Source organism: Hyperoodon ampullatus (assembly GCF_949752795.1).
Source record: "Hyperoodon ampullatus genome assembly, chromosome: 10".
NCBI classification, from domain to species: Eukaryota; Metazoa; Chordata; class Mammalia; order Artiodactyla; family Ziphiidae; genus Hyperoodon; species Hyperoodon ampullatus.
This window is the reverse complement of record NC_136923.1, coordinates 104,452,720-104,478,272: the sequence shown is the minus strand read 5'-3', so window position 1 is coordinate 104,478,272 and position 25,553 is coordinate 104,452,720. Positions and strand designations below refer to the sequence as shown.

Genomic DNA, 25,553 nt, shown 5'->3' with positions numbered 1-25,553 from the left:
ACACCACCCGCGTGAGCACGTCCCAGGTGTACATGTCCCGGGTGTACACGACCCGGGTATACACGCCCCAGGTGCGCATGAGCTGGTGTACATGTCCTGGGCGTACGCGTCCCAGGTATACACATCCTGGGTGTACACGACCTGGGTATACACATCCCAGGTGTGCACAACCTGGGTGTACACAACCTGGGTATACACGTCCCAGATGCGCACGACCTGGGTGTACACGTCCTGGGTGTACATGACCTGGGTATACACGTCCCGGGTGCGCACATCCCAGGTACGCACGTCCCAGGGCTCCTGCCCCCTACCCCCCCCAACCAGTGCTGGGGAGCAGGGGACTTGGCCCTCCGGCAGCCGCCTCCTAATTTCAGCAGGCCCGTGGGCTCCGGGGATCCAAGGCTCCCTGAAGTGTGGCCACAAGGCCCCTGTCACTCGTCACCCGTGTGCCCAGCCCCCCGCGGGCGGGGACCAGCAAGCACCTGAGGTGGGGCCCGCGCACACACACTGCGGCCACACCTGGGGGAGCAGGCAGGGCGGGGCACAGCGACCCTCGGCCTGACCCAGACATGGGGGCTTGGCCGCACAGAAAAGCTGTCAGGAGCCATCCCTGCCCCTGTCACTTGTGAGCAGGAAGATGAGGCTGGGTTGCTCCATCCGCGGGTCTGGGCCACGAGCCCACCCAGCAGCATCTCCTGGTGTGCATGTGGTTTCTCTCAGGTTTGACCGTGGGCTTCTGGGGAAGATGCTGCACGCAACTGCATTAACTTTAACTGCCCCCCTCCCAAGCACCCAGACGACCTAAAGCTCCATATGACTGGGGGGTGTGGGGAGATGGCAAGCCAAGGGCCACACCGTCCCATGTACCAGTTTCCAAAACTGAATTTTAGGAGAATTTAACAAAGAAACAAATCTGGCAAAAGTGATATATAGTGACCTATGAATAGACAGAACTTTCTAAAAATATTTTAAAAGTTTTGTTTAAGAAACCAAAAACTGTGGATAAACAACAAGGCCCTACTGTATAGCACAGGGAACTATATTCGATATCCTGTGATAAACCATAACAGAAAAGAATATGAAAAAGAATATATATATGTATAACTGAGTCACTTTGCTGTACAGCAGAAATTAACACAACATTGTAAATCAACTATACTTCAAAAAATAGATTAAAAAAAAAAGAAATCAAAGACTGAATACATACTTTGGGCCATACAGTGGTGAAATAAGGGAAGTAAAACAAACTCTCCTAGGAATGGTCTACCTTAAAGGGGGCTTTTAACTAAACTAGGAGAACAGTTTTCTTATAGGACGTGGAGTCTTTATTTTCCCAGATGAACAGGCCAGTCATCTCATAGAGCAAATGTCCACGACTTGCTCCCGTTTACAAAGCAGGGCAGTCACAGGATGAACGTGAAAGCCACCCTCCCCCGTGAGCCAGCGTGGCCTCGGGGGGGTGTACACTTACAAAAACACAAACAAAATTTTAAATCAACATGGAGTTATAAATAATATGTTGTATGCCTGTATATTAGAGACACCACCCATCAATAAGAGGATGATACCGTTTTTTATACATTCCTTTTCTTATATTTTTCACTTACAAGTTTCATGTAAGGTTTCTCTTTGCCAAGTAGTTGATGAGTTGACCAGTTTTGTTCTGATTTTCTTTTGGTAAAAAATATTTATTGGAATGAAAAGTCTTCTGTGAGATACATGTAATTTGAGTTATGACATCAACTTCAATAAAGACTGTGTCATTCTGATATCATCACCCAGCTGACACAACTACCCAGAAAGCAGCAAGGGTCCTGGAAGGGGAACCTTCTGTTCAGCCGCGTCTCCTGCTTCCTGACCCGCTGCTCCTGGTCACCACTCTGACCCTCCCGTAAGCACCTGGCAAAGCATGCAGTGTCTGCCCCTCGGTTCTGAGGCTGCAGGAGGGGCACGGAGAAGGTGGGCTTTGCGGTGGCTATTTGCTCACACATGGTGGGCGTGTATTGGAATGAGCTGCAGTATCCTGTCTCTTCATATTTTTAAATAACTAAAATTCAGAGCAGAAATCCAAGAATCAGGAGTCCTGGGTTAAAATCCCGGATGTGCCCCCAGACTCCTGGCTGACCCTAAAGGCAAGCCATTTTTGCCCCAGGGGAGTTAAAACATCCACATCTCTGTAATTAGGAAAACTGTACCAACTTCTTCCAAAAAATGGTTTGAGATCCTTACCAAAAAAGATGTTGTGTAAATGGAAAGAATGACATGGATTCACTGAAAACCTAGGACGTCAGTCACACCAGTAACGTTACAAGTGTTTAATTTATGCTGCCCCTAAGAACAAAGAGAGCACACCATGAGCTTATGACGCTCCTTTTAAACAACGTTTGGAGCCTGTAACTAGCAAAGTTCGGCAGTCTTCAAAACCATACAGAAAGGTGCAGCTAAAACGTTCTCCAACGTTAAATGGATCCTTACTGTGAAGTTAAAGCACTTGTAAAGTAAATGAAGTTATAGCCCAGAATTCCACTTGACAACTGGGATTCCTCCTCCCTCTGAATTACCTGTCTGAAAGAACACAGTCACAGTGAACCTGTCTGGCCTAAATCAAAGACCCAAAGATATATACTCCTTTCTTACAGTTCATCCTGTGTCAACAACCACATCCTTTCTAAGGTCCTTTAGGTAAAAAAACTCCGGGATTCTCTGGGTTGCAAAAGGATCTGCTCTAAGGCTTGAGCCGCCTTGCTCGTTACTGGTGCCCTTGGTGTCACGGCCGTTCTTGTGTGGCTGCTGCCCCCAGGAAGGTGGAAGTCGTGCACTTGTGGCCTTGCCGGTGCTGAAAAGACTGGGAAGAGAGTCCTGCGCCTGCCCCCTCCTGCAGCAGGGACAGCCTGGCCGTGGCCCCATCTGCTCCTCAGTGCGACAAGGACAGGCCACCGACTGTCAAGTCACACGATTACTACAGAGAAAAAGTACAAACTGCTCATCCCAAACGACGGCCTTATACGAGCATCCAGGTTTTCTTTTCTCATGGATGCCCTTCTTCAGGATTCCACCCACGTAAGAGCTGGTTTTAAAATACGAAGCTCTGCGTGAGAAGGCAGACTCTAAGCCCACAAATCTACAGAGTCCCGGTGCCGCGCTCACTATGGCGGCGTTAGCTCGAGGTATGACCTGAATGTGGCCAATCCGTAAAGTGTAAAATATATACCGGTTTGTGAAGACTCAGTACAGAAGAAAATAAAGAGTGTAAAATGTCTTGATAACATTGTGAAGTTTTAACACACTTAAATGGTATTTTGGATATAATGGGTTAGATAAACTATTAAAATTAACTTCACCTGTTTCTTTTTACTTAAATGTGGCTGCTAGAAAATTTTAAATTATATAAAATGAAATGGCTTGCATGTGTGGCTTGAATTATTATTATTATCCAATTATTTCTATTGGATAGTCATGCTCTATATCATCTCCTATCCTGGTATGGAAAAAGAAATAAATGTTAGCTTAAATTAGTCTAGACTAACTCACGAAAATTGAAAAAGAAAAAAGATGACATTGGGCTGTGTAAATTATTTGTTTCATTTAGGGATTTCACAATGTCAAAACACCAAAGCATACTCTGCACCATTAAAAACAATATGAATTTTATATTAGATGGTCATTAGACTTTTATGGAAAAAGTGCTTATCAAGCTGGAACCTGACTCTCAGATTCTGAATCTTACAGCGCATACGGCTCTAGCCCCTTACTGTGCAGATGAGAAAGGCAAGACTTGGAGCGACAGAGTGAGTGTTTCAGGCTCCATAGTTCGAGGCAGCAGCACACGGCTGAGGACGCAGGACCGGGTGGCGGGGCTGCTCTTGACAGCACACGACCCTTCTGAGTCAGGCCACACAGGCCGAGAAAACACTAGGTAGAGACCCACAAGAGTTCACGCTCCATTTAGAGATAAGTTCCACACGCACCTATTTTATTTTAATAAAACAGCTCATGAGGTTACTGCCCTCTAGGAAATATGATAGAATATTTCTCTGAATAATTGAGTTTTAGCTTTAAAAAAATTGCTATGGAAAAATTGGTACTGTGTTTTTAAGGAAAATCACTTGATAACTCTGGAGAAAGGGCAACTGATTAATTTTACCACAAAAAAGCTCACTACATGAACCAGTACCTAGAACTGTTCCACATTTATGACTGTCGTGGTGACTGATCCCTGTGTGAAGATGCTCTGCCTTATTTATCCATCCCAGGGACAGAAGCGCCTCCTTCAAGGTGGTCCAGTGCATGATGTGCTCCCAGAGCCCGGGCTCTGCAGGAGGGTACAGTGAAGGTCTAGTTCACGTCTGACACAGAGAGAACAGCAGTGCACATCACATATTGGATCTGGGTAATGGACGGGCCATCCGAGACTAACGTTTCTAAAAGTCATAAGCTTTCCCTACATACAGATTTGACTAACCAGATCTGGGAAGCCGTCTCCAGGGACATGCTAATGTCTCCCAAGGAAGGCCCATCAGAAGGTTCAGCTGCTCTGTCTTTGGACCATTAACACTGTATGTGGAGTGAGGCTGCATCCCCGAACACCGACCGTGGAAACCTAATTCTTCTCAAATGAAAACTGGCATGTTAAGTGTACTCTCTGGGTTTGGGGCATGTTTCCCATCCCCAAATAAAATTTTAAGCACAAAGAGACAGAAATGGGGCTTCCCTGGTGGCGCAGTGGTTGAGAGTCCACCTGCCGATGCAGGGGACACGGGTTTGTGCCCTGGTCCGGGAAGATCCCACATGCTGAGGAGCGGCCGGGCCGTGAGCCATGGCCGCTGAGCCTGCGCGTCCGGAGCCTGTGCTCCGCAACGGGAGAGGCCACAACAGTGAGAGGCCCGCGTACCGCAAATAAAAAAAAAAAAAAAGAGACAGAAATGCTCTCTCCTGCTGCTAACTGTTTTATTCAGTCATCTGTCAAATAAAGGAAAATGGCAAAAAAAAAAAAAAAAAAAACCCAAACCCAAACCTTTATATTTTCATTTCCTTGTGCCTGTTCTTTCCGCCATTAAAAAAAAAAAAAAACCGTGGAGCTCGTCAAAAGAACAAGCCATGGTCAGGAGAGGGACACGCCTTCCCCGTTGCACTGGCTCATTTTCCAGGGAACAGAGTTACCGCAGAGAAAGGACGATGTCGCACGTGTACAGTAACAGCAGTAGCCACTCTGACTCGCGACATAAAGTGACCCATTAGAAGATTTAAATGTTCCTCATTAACTTTTATCGGCCTCAATTTTTAACCTTTCTCCTCTTGAAATTAAAAATGAGCATTCCCTCCACCTGTGTGCCCCTTCAAGCGGCCGCATTCAGGCTCAGCGAGGTCTGGGGCAAACACCACAAACAACGAACTCCCTGGGCCGAGTTTCCTTGAACGTCTCCAAACCCTTCCTAAAAAGTCCTAAGTCTGAGGCTACATGGTTTAAACTGAGGGGAAGGATCAGAGATTTCACAGTCCTATTCTTCCAGGGTTTATCATTCCTAATCACTAAAAAGAAGCAACGAAAAGCTGAGTCCTTTCTACGTGCTGGGCATTATGCTAAGCACTTTAAATTTACCTTATGTAGTAAAATTTGTGAAAAGTAGTGCTCACCCATTAATAAACATGATACCTACAAAGAAAGAGAAAAAGATGTCCTGAGGGTGTTCCTCTCCCCACAGCTGTGTATCAGCTGCACTGTGATACTGGCGGGGGTGGGACGGGGGCAGACGGAGGGATGAACAAAACCTTTTGATTTGTTTCTAGAAACAATGATGTTATATTAAAAAGCAGCATTTCAGAAAATGAAAAGTGCGTGCACATTTGGTCGGAACATTTTCGAAATATAGGAATGTTACAACAAAAAAATACAGAATTTCACCTCCATATGCACATTCACCTGTTGAAATATATTCAATGCCAGGTGATCTCTGCCTGCACTGAAAGAAATCACCTTTTAGAAGCAGATTTACCTTCTCTCCTGTCACACAAAAATAGGAACTGAGTAGAGAGACTCCTTCAGTTATAAAACTTACTGTCATTATTTATTGTTAGTTTGATTATTATTGCTATATGATCCTTTTTGAAAACTGGTTAATATATATCCTATAGCTCATATACAGATATGAACCAAAAACGGAATATTTTTCAGCCACAAAAGGAAGGAAATCTTTCCATTTGCAGTGACGTGGATGGACTTGGAGGGCATTATCCTAACTGAATAAATCAGACAAAGAAAGACAAATACTGTCTGACCTCACTCCTATGTGAGAAACCTAAGAAATACAGCAAGCAGAAAACGGAGCTCATCAGAACAGAGCACAGGTTGGTGGGTGCCGGCGTGGGGGAGGGGCGGCGGTAAAAGGCGAGCGCAGGGGGTGAAGGGGGTCAAAAGGTACAACCGTCCAGTCCCGGGGATGTGACGCACCGCAGGGTGACTACAGTTAACAGCATTGTGTTGCATACTTGAAAGCTGCTAAGAGTAGAGCTTAGAAGTTCTCATCATGAGAAAAAAGATTGTAACTATACAAGGTGACGGGTGTTACCCAGACTTATCGTGGTGATCGTTTTGCAGGATAAACAAACAGCAAATCTTTATGCTGTACATCTGAAAGTAACGCAACGTTATATGCCAACTAGATCTCAGTGAAAAAAAAGCTATTGTTAGCTGACCCTAATTTAAGAAAACTTGTATTGCTGTAAACATGTCGATTCCATCCACAGTCACCCCAGGTGGCTGGCATGCAAACTTGGTAGCCCACTGTGTACTAGAAATTTTAGAAGCAAGTTTTCCTCCTCAAAGAACAAAATGGTGTAATTCTTTTTTAAAGACTATATTTCAGTTACAGAGAAAAATACTACTACTATGTCAAAAATGACAATAATAGGCCTTTTTTCACCTTGGAAACTTTAGACTTGAAAGCAGCCTCTAGTGCAACTTTCCCATCGCCCCAGCTGAGTTCTGAGGCCACCAGTGTAGCAGCAGCGCTCAGAAACCGCAGGGCCGGCTGGCTACAGCGCGCACGCGGCTGCTCAGGGACAGGAGCCCTAGCCAGGTGGTTCCGCTGAGGGATGCCCCGTTTCTTTATAAAAACCGGAAAAGCAGGGACGGGCGAGCACAAGTGCAGGTACGGCAAGACGGAGAGCTCACAGGAGATTCACGTGAGTACGACAAGCATGGCTCCGCATGGTGTCCCATCGACACCAACACGGGGTGGCAGGGAGCACGAGAGAGGGCAAACGACACAGGGGGTGCAGACCGAGATCCGCACGGTCGCCTGACGGCCGCGAGCTGCCAGCAGCTCTTCACAGGCGGTGCTACAGGGTGAGAAGCCAACCGCACGCTATCTGTGTTGGGCTGAGCGCCCACGAGCTACCATAAAACAAAACAGGGAGCCTGTAAAGCCAAGGCTGAAGGAGCTACACAAGCTCTGCACCCCGACCACTCGCTGTCCACTTTACACCACTGTCACGACCACACGAAGCCCACGTGGGGCGGCACCGGACACGGGTCCTGGGAGGGGGTGAGACCGCGCCGGACGCGGGTCAGGGGCCGGGCGGGCCGAGAGCCTCGTGCCCGGGGCCAGTGCAGAGCCAGGCCCCCTGCGACGCCACGTGGGGCGGGCAGGTACCCCCTGCAGCGTCCCTTCCCATCTCCGACCAGAGAGTCTTTGGGAGTGAAAACCTGGCCCTACGAGCCCCTTCCCTTGCAGAGCAGAGCGGCCACAGGCCAGGACTCACCAGAGGTCCACGGCTTTCTCTTCTTCCCAGCGAGGGCACAGGCCACAGGGGTGCCCAGTGCTGCTGCCGCCATGGGTCACAGGAGACGCGAGGGCCGCAGCGTGGACTCCCGGCCGTGAGGAGAGAGGAGCCCCCGCGGGCCCCCGTCACTTGCGGCTGAGTGTGGCTCCTAAGTGACAGGGAAGCACCCGGATGACCGTCTCCGCGTGGATGGCTAAGGCGTCACGCAGCACTCTCGTTGGCTACGTGATCCGCTGGAAGCCACAGCGGAAAGACCACAGGGGCCTGGAGCCGTGTTGAGACTGAACTGTTTCAAGTCAGTGAACGTCTCTGAGGAACGAAGGGCTTCACCTGCCAGAGGAAGGGGCTGCATCAGTTGCTTCTGTTTAAACTAGAAGGACCAACGGGGCTGCTCTGGTCTGAGTCCATCCCGTCTCGGTACCCCGGCTTCAGATGCTCTGAAGGCTCCGCGGGCTGCAAGCAAGGGTGAACATGGAGGCCAAACAAACATGGAGGCCAAACAGGGAGGCCAAACATGGAGGGTGTGTGCGTGCGGGTGCGTGCGTGCGGGTGCGTGCGTGCGTATGCGTATTGTGCGTGCGCGCGCGCGCATGCGTGCGCGCGTGTGAAGGCGGCCCAGCCAGCCCAGGGAAGGCCCCTGCGGGGGCCAGGTGAGGTTAAGCCCCCGACCCGACGGAGCAGGCGCGGCAGCCTCAGGCGGGACAGGACCTCGAGTGCCGCGCTCCGGTCACCAGCCTTGGCTCCGCAGTGGAGACGCTGCTGCGGGCCGTAAGGAAAAGGACGATTGTCTCTGTGTTTCAGAGGCGGCCGGCCGGCAGCAGAGCCGAGGTGGGAGCCCGTCCAAGCGCCGGCACAAGGCAGGCTCTCAGCCCTTGGGTGCTGGTCAGAGACAAACTGAGCTATTCTCTCTCCAAGTCTTATTTTGGAGGAAGAAGGATAATAGCATCTATCTCACGAGACTGCTGTGAAAGCTTGTAAAAAGTGTTAAGTAGTTTATACATTCAGTACTCAGTAAGGTCTTAAACTTGGAAATAAAGGCTAAACGTATATTTGAATGAATGGCATTTCAGATTCAGAGAAAGGTCTTTTCTTTCAAACAACAACAACTGACACATAGAGCAGGTTAAAAACAAAGGGCCGTCCTGGAGATTATGGTTTCCCAGTTATTCCCACACAGGCTGGCCGCTCCTCTAACCCACTACGGAGATGGGAAATGAGCTGCAGACACCGTCCTTTCACCTGCTGAACGCGAGCTCACGTGATTATCATGGTTTCCGCAAACGGCAGCCCTTCCCGATCAGATCAGGAGGCTTTAGCTACTGCAGGAAGGAGGGGAGGCCGGCAGCCGCCTCTTGGCAGGAGAAGGCGGTTCACGCGTGCCCAGCGCGGTCAAGCGCCGGCCGGGACCCTGGAGGCTCCCGCTGCTGCAAGAGGCCTTGGGGCGCAGAGCCAGGGCTTCCCACTCCAGATGCTGGTGACCCATCAGAGACGCTCTTGGCGGGGGTTTAGATCCCCCCCACCTGAGAGAAGGGGAAGGGCGGGGCCCAGGGGAGGAGGGAGGGAAGGAGGGGAGGGCCAGCGCCCTGCAAGCCAGGAAAGACCCCACGGGAATGTCACCTAAGCCTCCGCAGCCTCTTTCAGCCCACGAGCTTCCCGAGGTCCCACACCGGGACCTTGTTAGGGCTCATTTTAGCAGGTGACTCACTTGGCTCAGCCATTCACTGATGCTTTGGTTTCCCAGAGCCTCAGGCAGGCAGTTCTCGACAATGAGGCTTTCAGCCGCCGCTCACAGCAGGCGGTGGTATTCAAGCCACCTAAGTCCTTTCTTCCAACTTCTCACTTCAGGGTTTTTTGAAGATAAGGATCAAATGAGATGATTTCTGTTAAACCTGTATTTCCTGTACAGAGTTGATACCTTCTCCAAATTACATGATTGTACAACTATTAAACTAATACTCACTGCAGCGGAAGTCTCTGCTCAGAACGTGGAGCTATAGCCTTTTAACTCTGGCTCCTCAGATGTTGCAGCTTCTTCCTAACCCAGTTCCTCGGGCCTGGGCTCCATCTCACAGGGCAGGGGAGGCCCTAAAGCCAGCGGCACAAATGCTGGTTTATCCCTAATTCCTGGTGAGGGTCAACGCTGGAGGCCAGTGAAAACGATAGCCGTCACATCTCACAAGAAGGACTAAAGGTACCAAGAACCAACCCTGAAACGCAGTGCAGATCACAGTCAGGGGCCCGGCTGGAACCTGCCATTGGAAGGCCAGGCCTGCAGTCCAGGGCACCTCCCTTCAAAGCCAGCCTTTTTCCTGTAAAAAATGCAAATAATAATTCCTGCTCTCCTAACCGTGGTCTGACATCTGTCAGGAGAATCAAATCCAAAGACGTAAATGATAAAGCACTACACCAACACAAGAGGATAACCTTCAGGGTTTTAAAAAAAAAAAAAAGGTCCCGTGAAAGCGCTTTGTATTTTGCTTTCAAACTTGAAATTTAAGATCCAGTGAAAATCAGCAAGTAATTCTTGACCCAAAGGAGGCACTATAAGAAAAAGCATATGAAACCATGAAGCCCGGGATTCTGATCTCTGCCCCTGCGCAGGTGAGCAGGACGGAGGTGCCACTGCCACGCCCGGGGGGAGCGTGGGGACTGTGTGGACCTGCCAGGAATGCAACCTGCCTCCCAGGCTCCGCCCAGGCAACCCTTACCCGGCAGCGGGGCTGCCGCACTCCACCCACAGGTGAGCCAGCAGCTGAGGGCAAACCGGACACCTGCATCCGTGCTCTGAACGTGGGCAGGAAAGGACGTGGCACTCGGAGAACATCAAGATCCCGCAGGACCTCCTTCCTGCACAGAGATCTCCCACAGCTACTATCAAAACACTCTGCCTACGAATCTTTAAGTCAACTTTTACACGTATTTAAAAACAAAGATGGATCATTAGAAAGTGAGCTGCTACTGATGAGTGTGTGAGTGTGTGTGTGTGTGTGTGTGTGTGTGTGTGTGTGTGTGTGTGTGTCTGGGGGTTGAGGGAGGAGAAGGAATGGAGAGAGAAAAGTTTCCAAAACAACAGAATCTGTGATGGAAGTCTTGCTCTATCAAGAAGAATCCTGCATCAAATGACACTCTTGAAACCTGAGAGGAAACACAGTGAGGGTCTCACAAATAAAGAGGTTTCTGAAGAAGCAGATGTCAACGTTATCAGTCACACGAAGGGCACGTGACCTTGTAAACTAATGCTACTCCTGCGGTTTCTAAATGTCGTCTTGTCAGTCGGAGCCAATGTATCATTCTTTCTTTCTATGTTTTCCATCTGCTCAGACATCCTTCTTTTAAAAACAGGAATAAAAATAAATAAAAATAAAAATAGGACTAAAGTCTAATAATAGTAGAATCTAGAGATCATCGGGAAACTTACCACAGAATGAGAACGTATAAGCACTGCTCAGTGTTCCTTCACGGCAGCATGCAACAAGAGAGAAAACTGCTTGAACACATTTTGCTGGAATCAAGTAAATCCAACATAACTGAAACTTAAATGTGGTAAGAGCATATTCATATTTGCTCATGAGTGGAAAATGTCTTATGCTAAGTATAGGAAACAATATGTTAATAGTAAGGGGAATAAAACATCTCATATTTTCTATAACTTCGTTTTTATAAATTTTATAAAGAGCTGATCAGATAGGGAGATTCCATTCATTTCAAGTATTTATGCGGCATCTGTTCTGTACCAGGCAGGTTGTGAGGCACAATTAAAAGAAGAACAAAATCCAGTCGTGCCTTCAAGCAGCTGAGAGGGACAGACACAAGATAACCAGCCACATCCCTTCCTGTGTTTGTGGAGGAGTGATTTTATTCTCCGAGATTTCAGATCTTAGATTCTGCAGGAAGTAATGAACAATGATTTAGGCTCGACCATTTTCTTTAGAATATGAGAAAATATAGCAAAAGTGATCTCAAATATTTTACATAACTCACAGATAGCGGGGGACTGCAGAATAATTTCGTCTCTTTCTTTAGGATCTTTACTAATAATTTCCAAATGAGGCTTCAGTCAACAGTGCAGACTGTTTCACAGATGGTCTCTCAGTTTTGCCTTCAGATAACTCTGCTTCTGTAAAACTTCACTTGTGAATTATTTGGGTTTCGTGGAAGCCCCATCCATGATCTTCTTTGCTAAAATGAGAGGGGATCTTCACTCAACAGTCCCCCAGGTTCATCCACTCGGGCATATTGAGATTGCAGGCAGAATACAACCACGGCCTCTAGAACGACTCGAAAGGCTACGTGGGAAAACCCTTTGGAAATTTGGTCCCAAGAGATGGTGGCTTTTGAAGATTCTTTACAATAAGGCATCAAGAACATGGAACAAAGTCAATATCCTATTTTGAAGCTATTTAACTAGCAAGTCAAGGTGTCAAACACTTCATTCCTGCACAATATCTATTCCAAACAAGAGCCCGGAGCATTGCCTGCTCCTGCAAATCATCACTAAGCGTAGGTGACGTCATACTTTCTGAGAGGCGGTTACATCCATATCACGTGAGAAGTCTTGTCACTACAATTAAAGAGGCAGTTTTCACTGTGGGAGGAAGCAGACAGGAAGCGGGCGTCAGCAGGGACAGGAGGGAGGGCGGAGGGGCAGAGAAAGGACAGGGCCAGCCAGTGAGGAGGGGATGGCAGCCGAGGGACCCCTGCCAGGCACCTGAGACAAGAGTGAATGAGTTCCACCACTTACATGGTCATGTTCAGGAACTGAGCCGTGACTTGCTTGGGTACGAGTGGTTGCTTGGTGGCCTGCAGGGTGTGCTGACACAGCATCGGGGCGGGGAGTGACGGGGGGTCTGCTGCTCACTGCGGCTAACTGCTGCCCCTGAAAAGGTGAGTGGCGCCTACACACCAGGCGCTGCATCTCCTGAGAGGGCAGCCCACCACCCTACACTCACTTCTTCCTCTCTCCGCACAGACACACACACACACCTTTGCCAAGAACCACTTTTCTAATTTAAAGTCAGATGCTCAATTCTACCTTTTTAAAACACACTGAAAATCTGATCTCACAATGTACCCACCTCCATGTTTCTAACTTATCTGTGGATGAAAACTTGAGGAATATCCATCCTAGAAGCTTCATTCGTTAACACCACGAAGTAAACAGGGCCTGCAGTTTATAGGGTGTGGGGCATGGCTGCTCCTGTGGTGTCACCCCCAACCCGTGAAGACCTGGCCATGGAAATATGGCAACTACGACTTCCTGCACGTCTGCTGGGTGCGGTCTGACTGGAGAACGGGGTCAGGTACCATTGACTCTTAGAGACGCAAACCCAGCAGGAAATCAAACTCCTCTCCTGAGTGTGAAGAAGAGATGTCCCAACAAGCAAGCTTCCCCTTAAATAAAATCTCAGGAAGTTTAAACGCATCCTTTCCTTCCAGATCTGTGTGAATTAATACCAGATGCAAAATGCCAGCAGCAGCCTGCACAAGGAGAGGGGGACCGGGACACAGCAGTCACCTCCCCAGCTCTGTCACCAGGCCCCCATCCCCGCCAGAGGCTCCCTGCCCCCCCCATCAGGTCTCTGTCACCTGCTGAGACCAAAGCTGTCCTGAAGGTCAACTCACTTGGTGGCCAAGGAACAGGGAGGGTGGGTGGTTCCCAGCTCATTTCCCCAAACACACCCTGAGCATCTGGGCCTCATCCAGCCAGTGGGAGGGGTGCAGGGAGAGCCGACAGCCAGCTCAGCGGCTCTGAACTGCCAGATATTCCTCCTCCCCTGGGACCACAAGTGGCAGAAAGAGAAAAGGACAGAAGGTAATTTTCTGTCTCTCTGGGAAACGGAAAGTCACCCGGATCCCACTGTTGCCCTCACTTCAGCCTAAGTCAGGGGTGTGGCTCGGGCATCAGGCCTGGGCTGGGGACCAGGCGGCCTTCACCTCCGTGGTCACCTCGGCTTCGAGCAATCGCGTCCCCTCAGCTCCCTCGTCTGTAAGAGGAGGACGGACTCACCCTGTCTGGAGGGTTGTGCACATTACAGAAGACGATGGATATGAAGTTTCTGGCATGTAATACGTGCCTAACATTTGGCAATTATTCTTATTTTTATTTCTGAAAGTAGCTTTTTATTACTAATCTGGGCTCCCTGACCAAAAAGAAAAAAAATTAAAGGAATATATTAAAATTCAGATGAGTCTCAAAACTTCTCCCCTAATAATGTGGAAGTCCCCGGATTGCCTCTAGGCCAGGTTTCTCTTCAGGAGCATCTGTCCTGTCAGCGGTGCGCAGTAGAGCCTCATGATATGTTTAAATGGCTTTTTGCAGAGTCCTGAAAAGAGCTCAGACTCGGGCCTCTTGATTACCTGTGCATCCCAAGAGCAAAGGACCATCCTGTAGGTGGAAAAGCTTGAAGACTCCTGTGGCCTGGCCCTTAACAATAACTTATCTCTCAATCTTTTCTGGCTAATTCTATCAAGGTGCAACCACAGTGGGACCTCATTAGCCAAACGGCTACTCTTCATTTTATTTAAGCTCCGGGTGCCATTTCCCAACTCCGCACTGCTAGACGTTAATGTCCACTTTTCACTAGAAGGGGGGCAAGGTAAGATGTGTTTGGAAAACCCTCTACTACTCCCAGCAGGCCTAGCGCAGGCTCACATATGCTAAGTTCTGAGAAGGTGGTCTTATAGTAAAGAAATCTGCTGACCTTTATGCAATATAGCATTGTTTTGTCAGGAGGGGTTGGCCTTGGGCAGGGTCATTTGTAGCAACTAGAACCACGGCCGTGGGAGATAGTCCACAGAGGTGCTGAAGGAACAATGTTCCAGGCACTGCCGGTGCAATGCTGGTGCAATGCTGGCTGGTGCAATGCTGGTGCAATGCTGCTGCACTGCTGGCACAATGCTGGTGCAGTGTTGCTGCACCGCTGGTGTACTGCTGCTGCACTGCTGGTGCACTGCTGGTGCACTGCTGCTGCAATACTGGCTGCCTGAGCTCACCCGGACGTGGCACACAGCTCTGCGTGCTCTCATGAATACGAGCCAATGCTACGAGTTCATGACGGGAGTCAAGCGTGAGAATAGGTTGCGGTCGGGGCACAGAAATATTTAAGAAGATGAAGATATTTTAAAAGTTTGAATTGTCAACTGACCTTATCCCATAAGAAATGCAGAGTTTTGAAAACCTGTGTTTGTGTAAATTGTGTATTTATGGCCCCGAGCCATTAGCGCTACAGCAATTTTTAAATAGTCATTTTTTTCTCAAGACACAACAATAACTGCAGTTGTTAATTACAGGACCTGGGTGGTGGGTATATGGCTGTTCACCGTAAAATTCATGCAACAATTCTGCATCTTTAACAATGTTTCCAATAAAATAATATAAAAGATGTAACTGCACATGACTTGTTTATTCTAAAGTACCATATAATTTAATATAGTTTTTATATTCTTCATTTCAAGTTGAAATACCTCTTACCCACTTAAATAATTTTTAAATCATTTTGATCTAGGAAACAAGACTAAGAACAGAAGTTAGTGAATCTGAATCAGCAACAGGAAATGGCTTTGTATAAATTGTTGGAAAAATGTTTACAAGGAAGAGATAGATTCTCATCAGGGATGTATAGCACATTAATGCTGATTTTTAACAGGACGGCTATTATGTCCTTTTCACAGATGGATAAACTGATGTATAAAACCTTGTTAAGACTCAGGCTCACTGACCCAGCTGGGATCACCTACACCCAGTCTGGCAAACGCTCTCTACTCTTCATCATTAAAATTCATCCATAAATAAGAACGTATTAGTCACTTAATCTAAAGATTTACAAATACAACATGTTTACGTATAAATGAGAGGGATTACATAATTAAAGCGCATGTAAATGAGATGCTATTATAACTTGTTTGATCTGTGCTGGCCAAGGCTTCTTTACTCTAAAGCGCCAGGATGCAGATGTGTTTTAAACAAACAATGCTTCTCATTTTTCATGCTTAGCCTTGTTGATTTTAATTTTGGCCACACCTACTTTTACTCCTAAGTCTGTGAAGTAACCTCATTTTAATATATTTAGAAATGCAAAGGATGGTAATATTTCTTAAAATGGAGATAGCGAAATATGGATTCTTAGTTAATGATGACCCTTTTTTAGAAATCATGAAATGTCAACTTCTTTCAGAACCCATAAGTGAGCAAATGCTTTTTAGAGCATCAACATGGGTTACTGTCGGAGCCAAGGGAATCCTTAATATGCAAAACCCACCTGTATTATGGAACAAATCAGGCTTTGAACGCCAACGAGAATGACTTAACTTTGTATGTGTGTTTGTGAAATCTGAACATGTGACACTCTTGCTGAAAAGCCAGAACCTCTCAACCCTCATGTCTTACTCTCCCGGATATCTTGGCTCCTGCGGTTGCTGTACTGACACATCTCGGCAAGGAATCTTCAAAATGACATCATTTGGGAAGACCTTTTTGAGGTCTTTGAGCCACAGTGTTTCTGAAATACTTTCCTGTTAAACAAATACAAATGTGGGCCCTTTGTGCCACGGTTGTGCAACACCCAGGAGCAGTGCTACCCTGGGCATTTGGGGATGAGATGACAGCACGGTCCTTCCCGCAGACCCACTGAGCTCACAAAAAGTTTTCTTGTTACTTATGTGTTTATGTAACAGTCTCATGCCTTTTTGTTGAATTTTTCTGGCCTGTTTTCAAAATGTCATGTATCTTTTTCCCTGATTGAAAAAGTTTATACATATTCATTTCAATATATGGAAAATACCGAAGTATACAGAAGAAAATAAACATAACCAAAAATAAGTATTACTAACATTTTGATATACTGTTTCTCACACTATCAAAATCTATTTCTGAGTTCCAATAACAAACTTCTTTTGTACCCCAGTGCAAAAATATAAAATAAAATAGAATGAAATTTGATCTATTTGGTTCCCGAAACTGAAGAACAAGACTTTGGATAAAGATGGATACCTACAGAGCCTTCTGTGTAGCTCTAAGTAAATGCAGAAGCTAAAAGGTTACACACCAAAATGATATTATTGAAAATATAATGCACTTATTTTTACAAAACTTGCCTATTTTTAAGAAGGTAAGACCATATAGGTCAGACAAAAGAAAGTTTCAGCTTCTCTTGTTAACATCTCCTTTCTCCCACTTTCTTATTACTTCTGAAAGTATGGTCTTACATATTTTTAACAAATGTTCTTAAAATATATCCAAGGGCGACTATCATAAAATGCTTCATTGTATTTATAGTTTAGAAGAACACATTTAAATGATCTAAATGTTACGTTGTTCAAAATTTTAAATCAGAAATTTTTTTTGTCTGTAATATAAATCAGAATTAGGTGTTTAAGTATGCAACATTTTAAAGTATTACACACAAAAATAATAACACTCTGAAACTGACCTCTGGGTTAGCAAGGGAACTGCTTGTTTGCTTAGGAAACCAGATCCGGTTTCCCAGAGAGGCATCATTGAGGACAGAAATAGTCTCCCGAGCACAGGAAATCTGCAAAAGCACCTAAACAAGGACCGGCAGACTCCGGGACAAACACAGTGTCACCAACATGCTCCTTCACGTCTGGCCACAGAGTCACCATGGATCTCTAAAAGCATACGAATGCCGGCAAGGTAAGAGGTAGTAATTTGTTTAAAGAAAAATCATATTACTTATATATGTAACATATGTAACCCAAACCAAAACCTAATATGCACATAAATGCCAAGACTGAAAGTTTGAATTTCCCTTTAACTACACCCGTCGTTCTGCAATAGCGGTGTTACTAGCATCTCTCTCTTTGCTCTTTATTTAATGGACACAATCACGGGTGTGAGTCACAGGCTACCACGCGCACAGGGTAATAACCAGTCTGAACCAAGCACTCTGTAAGAACAGCACTCTGGGAGTGATTAGTAGAATAATGTAAATCTGAAGGTCTTAGATTATACAGATTGAGATCAGGCAGTACTTCCTGCAGGTCTGAGGACGAGTTCTGTTATAACGAGATGCTCTCACGGTCAGTTACGTGTGTCTTGGGCAGGGATGAGGGAGTGGCACGAGGAAGACGCTTTAGAAAGGAAAGAACACCATTTACTTTTTATCCATCATCCAGACCACTGACCGGCACCTTCATTTTGAATGATTAGAAGAAGGGTCCTGAGAGGTTTCCCCCTTCCAGGGGGGTGTGGGACGGCCTGCACACACCGCTGACCATCCAGCCGGGAGGGGGCACAGTGGGAGCTTCAACACATCTGCATTAGCACCAGCGTACCTGCCGCCACCCCCAGGAGAGCTCTCCCCGAGGCCTGGCATCCGGATGCCAGTGGATACAGGCACTTAAAGACCAAAACGCGAGGGTCCCTACCTCCACGTAGTCCTTGGCGTGGCCCCAATCTCGTTTGGCATCCAGATTCCCCAAGCTGAAGCATTCCAGTTGTCCAAGGTAAATCTTAGCTACTGACCGGCTAATTTTTCGAGTAACAAAATTAGCTCCTAAAAGAGACAAAAGATGCATTATCAAGTCGAGTGCATTTGACATTTAACAGTTTGGTGAACCAAACACAATCTCAGCCTCTGGGCATTTCTTTCATTCTTTTCCCCCCTTTAAAATAATAATAAAAGAAAAGAAAATGAAAAAGACCATTAACTGTCATTCAGACAAGCTAAGGAGCTCTCACTCTGAGTGTCACATCAGCTCCACTGCCATAACAAACATTTGTCTTTGGGGGACGTCTTGGCATTCCTCATTTGCTGCTGTAACATGCGATCCAGGCACCCAGCCAGAGAAAAGCTCTCGGAATGCCAGTTTTTAAACAGAAAATTCAACAGGGTTGGACGAAGGGAAATGCCAGAATCAGACCACCCTGATTTTTTCAAGAACATAAACATCATATACTCCTATTAATAAAACTATTTTGGGGTTCACGGGGAGAGAGAGAGGAGAGCAACTTAGCTCCCAGGGTGTAACTAAAGAAAACGAAGAAGAAATGCATAAGTGGTGATCACCCTTATTTAGAAACCTGCACAGCCATCCAGTGCTAAGTCATAAGTTTCTAGACTATCTGTACTTACTACAGTGCCACCTTCTAATTTCATCCAAGTGTCAGCTTCAGGATAGGATTCCTGAATTCTGTATAAATATTTTGATATGATTGGATGAAAGGTGTCATAAACTAAAGGAGTGAAATTGTTTTAAAGTTCTCTGGTCTTCAATGAAAGCTTCTGTCCACTTTTAAAAGATCACAGAGAAGGACAAAATCACAAGGCACTTCTGAGATACGTTTATCTATAACCCCTGTATCTAGGTAAGGTTATCACAAAGCACCAGGTAATGCCAAAATCTCAAGGTAATTAACAGGCACATGAGCTAGTCAATAATGGCTTCAAACAGTTTAGACACATTACCATCATAATTTATCACACAGCAATAACTTTAGCTTTGTTCTTTTGCATAAGAAACAGGGAGGTGAATGTTATGAGAAAGCTTGGGCTTCTAGAGAAACTGGCACAGAGATAAGGGGAATTTTCTAAATTGGTTTTCTCAGTTTTGGCAAGAAGATAGCCCCGTACAAGTTCAAACACGTACTAGACTCACTTACTACACAAACTCAGTAGACACATTTCAATGCCCTATCATTAAAAGTGACAATAAGACTTCCATGGAAATCCAAATTTTCAGTTTCTCTTCGCATTTGATAGAGTATTTGAAGAAGTCCAGTTTCAAATTTGCAGGGCAGCTTATAAAACACAAGCGCTCCTTCAAAAAAGAGCCTTTGAAAATGAAGTATTTATCAGGCACAATCCTTCTCCATCTATTACCGACTAGCAACTTTTTATTTTCTATTAATTTAAATTTATAATTAAATTTAGACTTGATGCCTATCTTTGTATTTTAATGTCAGGACTATACCATCATGCCAAAATTTACTAGATAAATTTGTGATGCCAAATCATCAGATGAAGCTCCCAACATCAAATAGCTCAGATTATTCTATTTACCAGTAAAGTAATGCTTAGGGATGCAGTGGAAGCACTGACGTTGTTCCAACATTCTACTCCGGCCTGCTGTTTATTCCCTCAACCAGCACTAAGTGAGCACCAAGCAGAAAGCCCTGAGCAGGCGCAGCAGGGAGTAAAGAGGAGGCCCCCCTGCTAAAGTAGCCCAGAGAGGGAGAGATGGACAAAGCAATCCCTGCTGCCAGAAGTGAGATGGCAGGTCTGCAGGGACGAAAAGAGTCAGGGCCCCGTATATGATGCCGCACTGACCACAACCCCACCCGTCTGATGAGCAACCCACGAGCTAAGAATTATTACCCGCATTTTGTAGATGATGAAGCTGAGATTCAGAGAAGCTGTGCAAACTGGCCCTTCTAACCCAGTTGTCCAATTTGGTCTGTGTGGCTGCAAAGCCTAGGCTCTCACCTCCCAGCACTTGGAATGGCATGCTAGGGGGTATGGAGCATTTCTTCTCTAGATCCAAAGTGATCTTGGATACCTAGTCAGTTACTTGAAATTTCTAGTTCTTAGAACTTAATTTTAATGTTTTTATTTATAGCAGCTTGATTGAGATGTAATTCACATACCATACAATTCATCCATTTAAAGTGTACAATTCCATGGCTTTTAGTGCATTCAGACTGTGCAGCCAGCCCAACAATCAACTTTAGAACATCCTCATCACCCCCAAAAGAAATCTGTACCCTTTAGCCACCCCGCCCCATCCTCCCCCAGCCCCCTGGCCCTGGGCAACCAGTCATTTAGTTTTTCGTCACTGAAGATTTGCCTATTCTGAACACTTCCCATACATGGAATCATATAATATGTGGTCTTTTGTGACTGGCTTCTTTCACTTAGCCTAACATTTTCCAGGTTCATCTATGTCACATGAATCAACCCCTCCTCCCTTCTTTATGGTTGAATACTATCCCATTATGTGGATACAGCACATTTCATTTATCCATTCATCAGTAAATGGACATTTGGGTTGTTTCCATTTCTGGCTATTGTGAATATTGCTGCAGTGAACACGGATGCACAAGTTTCTGTGTGGCGATTATGTTTTAATTTCTCTTGGGTTAGACAGCTACAGATGGAATCACGGGGTCACAGGGCAGCTCTACAGTTAACCTATTAAGGAACTGCCAGACTGCTCTTCACAGCAGATGCAGCAGGTCACAGCCCCGCCAGCAGTGGACTGGGCCAACAGTCGTTATACTTCCATCTTTTTGATGACAGTCATCCTTACGGGTACTAAGTCTCATTGTGGTTCTGATTTGCATTTCTCTGATGGCTAATGACTTTAACCCTCTATGTTCTCATGTACTCATGGGTCACTGGTACATCTTCTTTGGAGAGATGTCTATTTGGATTCTTTGTCCAATTTTTAAAGTGTGTTACTTGTCTTCTTAATACTGAATTGTAAGAGTTCTTCATACGTTCTGGATCCAAGCCCTTTATCAGATATATGATTTACAAACATTTTCTCTCATTGTATAGGTTATATTTTCATTTTCTTAATGGTGTCCTTTGACACACAAAAGTTTTTTTTTAGTTATTATGAAGTTCAATTTGCCTATTTTTTTTTTTTTGGTTGTATGAGCTTTTGGTGTCATATCCAAAAGGGCTTCGCCTAGCCCAAGGAAGGTCTTGAAGAGTTTCTCCTATATTTTTTAATGAATGGTATCGATTTTGTTCTTACCTGTAGGTATTTGACCCAACTGTAGTTAATTTGTGTGTGTGGTTAAGATGTAAGGGCCCAACTTCATTCACTTGAGTGTGGATACAGGGCTGTCCTGGCACTATGTGTTTGCTGAAAAGGTTATTCTTTCTCCTATTTGAGTTGCCTTATACCTTTTGTCGAAAAGCAATTAACCATAGACGCATGGGTTTATTTCTGACTTTCAGTCCTATTCCAATGACTGAAACACCTATGTTTAGGACAGTACCACACCTTCTTGATTACTATAGGTCTCTGGTAAGGGTTCAAATCAAGAAGTGTGAGTCTTCCAACTGTGTTCTTCCTTCAGACTGTTTTAGCTATCCTCAGGCTCTTGAATTTCCATACGAATTTTATAATTTCTGCAAAAAAGCAACCCGGGATTTTGTAGGGATGATGCTGGATCTGTAGGTGAGTGTGGGGAGTGCTGCCCGTCTCAGCAACACTTCGTCTTCCAGCTCATCAGCACACGGGGTCTTTCCAGCGATCTGTGTCTTCTCAAACTGCTTTCAGCAATGCTCAGTAGTTTCTAGGGAATACGTTTTGCACTGCTTTTGTTAAATTTGTTCCTAAGTACTTTATTTCCTCTGATGTTATTATAACTGTAACTTTCCTTAATTTCATTTTCAGATTCATTTTAAACATTATTACTGCCACCATATGCTTCGTTCATTCCTGGGAGAGGCTTAAAATGATTTTTTTTCTCAATGTGTTCTCTTCATTTTCACTCCTTATCACACAAGACTGCTGTTTTTTGGAGAGAACTATAAGCAAATCATGACACATGAGGGCTGAGGCCTTAGCAGTCACTTTGTCCAGCCAGCAGCCTGACCCGAGCTGTCTCCCTCACTTTCCCGCCTGTGCTGCTGTCACCAACCCACCTGCAATGCAGGAGGCGTCCCTCCCCAGACTAGATCACCTGAGTGGTTTTGCTATTACAGCACACTCCAATTATGGAACTCCCATAATTATGTACATAGATACTTGATCTCTAAGAGCGTTGTACTACAAGCCTGTAGCCAGGAGGAAGACCGAGAAATGGAAAGTCAGCCCAGTGAAACGACCGAAGGCTGCTCGTCACTGGCTCTGCTACACAAACCATGTAACAGTCTCTGCACACCACAGGACAGGAACACCTGCCAGGCCAAGTCACAGGGACACCCAATCAGAGGTCAGGGCGCTACGGACCACGAATCACTACAGACACAGACGGAATTAATATCATCACGTCCTTGTTTGTAAAACAAGGATAGTAACAGTACTTACCATGTAGGTATGATGTTTAACTGAGAAAATCTAGGTAATGTGATTAGCAAGTTCTCAATAAATGTTACCTATTATTACAATTATTACATTACAATGTTAATAGTACCTGTAATTAAGCCTCAATGAAAAGTTCAGATTTCTTAGTTCTTTTATGACGAAGTCTCTTAATTCTCTGATTTTGAATGTCTGAGATTGAAAACAGATCTAAATAAACAGCCAGAGGCAGGCATGTGGACTTACTTACACACCCAAAGCACTAATAAACATTTCTAACCTCATAGTAGGTTACTTTTTCAAGGTAAACTCATTAACCAAGGAAAATAGAATATCCATATAAATGTATACTAATAAGAAAGAGACCTGGGCTTCCCTGGTGGCACAGTGGTTAAGAATCTGCCTGCCAATGCAGGGGACACGGGTTCGAGCCCTGGTCCGGGAAGATCCCACGTGCCGCGGAGCAACTAAGCCTGTGCGCCACAACTACTGAGCCTGCACTCTAGAGCCCACGAGCCACTACTACTGAATCCTGTGCACCTAGAGCCCGTGCTCTGCAGCAAGAGAAGCCACTGCAATGAGAAGCCCACGCACCGCAACAAAGAGTAGCCCCCGCTCGCCACAACTAGAGAAAGCCCGCGCGCGGCAACGAAGACCCAACGCAGCCAAAAATAAATAAAATAAAATAAATATATATAAAAAAAGAAAGAGGGGGCTTCCCTGGTGGCGCAGTGGTTGAGAGTCCGCCTGCCGATGCAGGGGAAATGGGTTCGTGCCCCGGTCTGGGAAGATCCCACATGCCGCGGAGCGGCTGGGCCCGTGAGCCATGGCCGCTGGGCCTGTGCATCCGGAGCCTGTGCTCCGCAACGGGAGAGGCCACAGCAGTGAGAGGCCCGCGTACCGCAAAAAAAAAAAAAAAAAAAAAAAAAAAAAAAAAAAAAAAAAAAAAAAAAAAAAAAAAAAAAAGAAAGAGACCAATTAAAACGGGTTTTAGGGCTTCCCTGGTGGCGCAGTGGTTGAGAGTCCGCCTGCTGATGCGGGGGACACGGGTTCGTGCCCCGGTCCGGTAAGATCCCACATGCCACGGAGCGGCTAGGCCCGTGAGCCACGGCTGCTGAGCCTGCGCGTCCGGAGCCTGTGCTCCACAACGGGAGAGGCCACAACAGTGAGAGGCCCGCTTACCGCAAAAACAAAAAACAAAACAAAAAAAACAGGTTTTAGTCCAAATATTGGCTCTAAGATTGAGATCATGAGTTTTGCTAGCGTTGACAGAATGAAAAATACAGAACTTCTGTTTTGGCAATACAGCAAACAAGAAAAACTGCCACATTAAAAAACACCAAACTACGCTGGATAAAATACTATTATTATTTATTTAAATTCAAAGCTGAGTCTCCAAGACTGCCCAAGTCATGGTGGGCCCAGAGGAGTCAGGGCTGGTAGCAGGGCGGAAATGCCATCTGAGGACCTGGAAACAGCTTCATCTTTCATTTCCAATCTGAGGCAAAGGGTGAGGGCATTCAGGTAGATTCTGGAAGTAGGGTTACACGCCCTGTGACTCATTTTTAATTCTGTTACTTGTATCAGTGCTATGACCTTAAATGTCTTAACGTCTCAGTTGTCTTATCTATAAAATGGGATAATAATCAATACTAAGGATCAAATGAGATACTAAATTAAAAGGCTGTAGAATACTGTATCTATCAGTCATAAATGTGTATTGTCTTGGATATTTTTACTGTGATAAATCTTTTAAAACAGTAAAGCTTTTTTCTCATGAATCTCTCTTTATGTGACATTCTCCGCCGTTAACCCAAGGCTGGGGAAAGGTGAGAAGAGCTACACCAGACAGTGAAAAGGACCCAGGTAATACTCATCCCTATCATTCAAAATAGGATTCTGGAACAAGACAGCAAGTGTGAAAGCAAGGCTTCATGGGAAAGTAATTTTCTAGGTAACTTTAGTGTAGCAGAGACCAGTGTGGTCATGGCCCAAAGTCCCTCCCATGGGTGATGCCCTCCGGCTCTGGGGCAGGGCCAGACCTGTGTCCAGGCGGGAAGGACAGGAGGGGCGGCTCCAGGGCTCGTGGGGAGGACAGCAGAGGCAGGAGAGTCTCCAGGTGAATGTAGCCTCTGGGCTGCGATACCAAACAGAGCAGATTGAGGACATGGTCGAGGAGAAGTCTGTGCCATGCGTCCTGTGGAGTCTGGGGAGCCCTCCGAGGAGGCCACCTGGGCCTGACCAGCCTGGGGCGGCTGCACCAGGGACACTAACGAGATGAGCAGGGGTGGAGGCCCTCCGCCTTCACCGGTGAGCCCAGGCGAGGTGGACGTCAGACCACCCGGAGGGGACCACGAGTCAGATGAGGCAGTGGGTCTGCAGTCCACAGAGCCAGACACGGGCACAGCAAGGAGCCCAGGAAAGAGAAGGCCCTGGACCAACGGGCGGCAGACACAGGAAGGGCCCGGCGGAGGCCACGCCACCTGCTCGGCCACCAGGCGAGGAAGCAGCTGAGACCAGCAGGCCTGCGGGCAGAGAGCTGAACCCGGGCCTGAGGACACCAGGGGCCCCTGCCAACACGAGGTCCAACCGGCCACATCTGCGTCCCACAGAACTGGACACCACCTCCCAGAGACCCAGGGGAGGACGGCAGGCCAGAAAACCCGGCTTCAGAGTCATACTAGGGTAAACAGAACTACAGAAAGTATAAATTTAACGGTGACTGCACTAACTTCCTCTGGCTGCCATAACAAATCACAAAAACCAGGCGGCTT

At 46.3% G+C, this 25,553-nt stretch overlaps 1 protein-coding gene across 4 annotated transcripts in view; it reads right to left on the bottom strand.

The window, feature by feature from the left end:
* GMDS (GDP-mannose 4,6-dehydratase) overlaps nt 1-25,553 on the bottom strand; it is a gene marked incomplete at its 5' end in the record, with an annotated part of 495,581 nt that overhangs the window by 239,040 nt on the left and 230,988 nt on the right. For all 4 annotated transcript variants that reach the window (XM_079713984.1, XM_079713981.1, XM_079713982.1 and 1 more), the window contains one exon: nt 18,169-18,296. In XM_079713984.1, the coding sequence (XP_079570110.1) occupies nt 18,169-18,296 (128 nt within the window). The remainder of the gene's footprint in view (nt 1-18,168; nt 18,297-25,553) is intronic.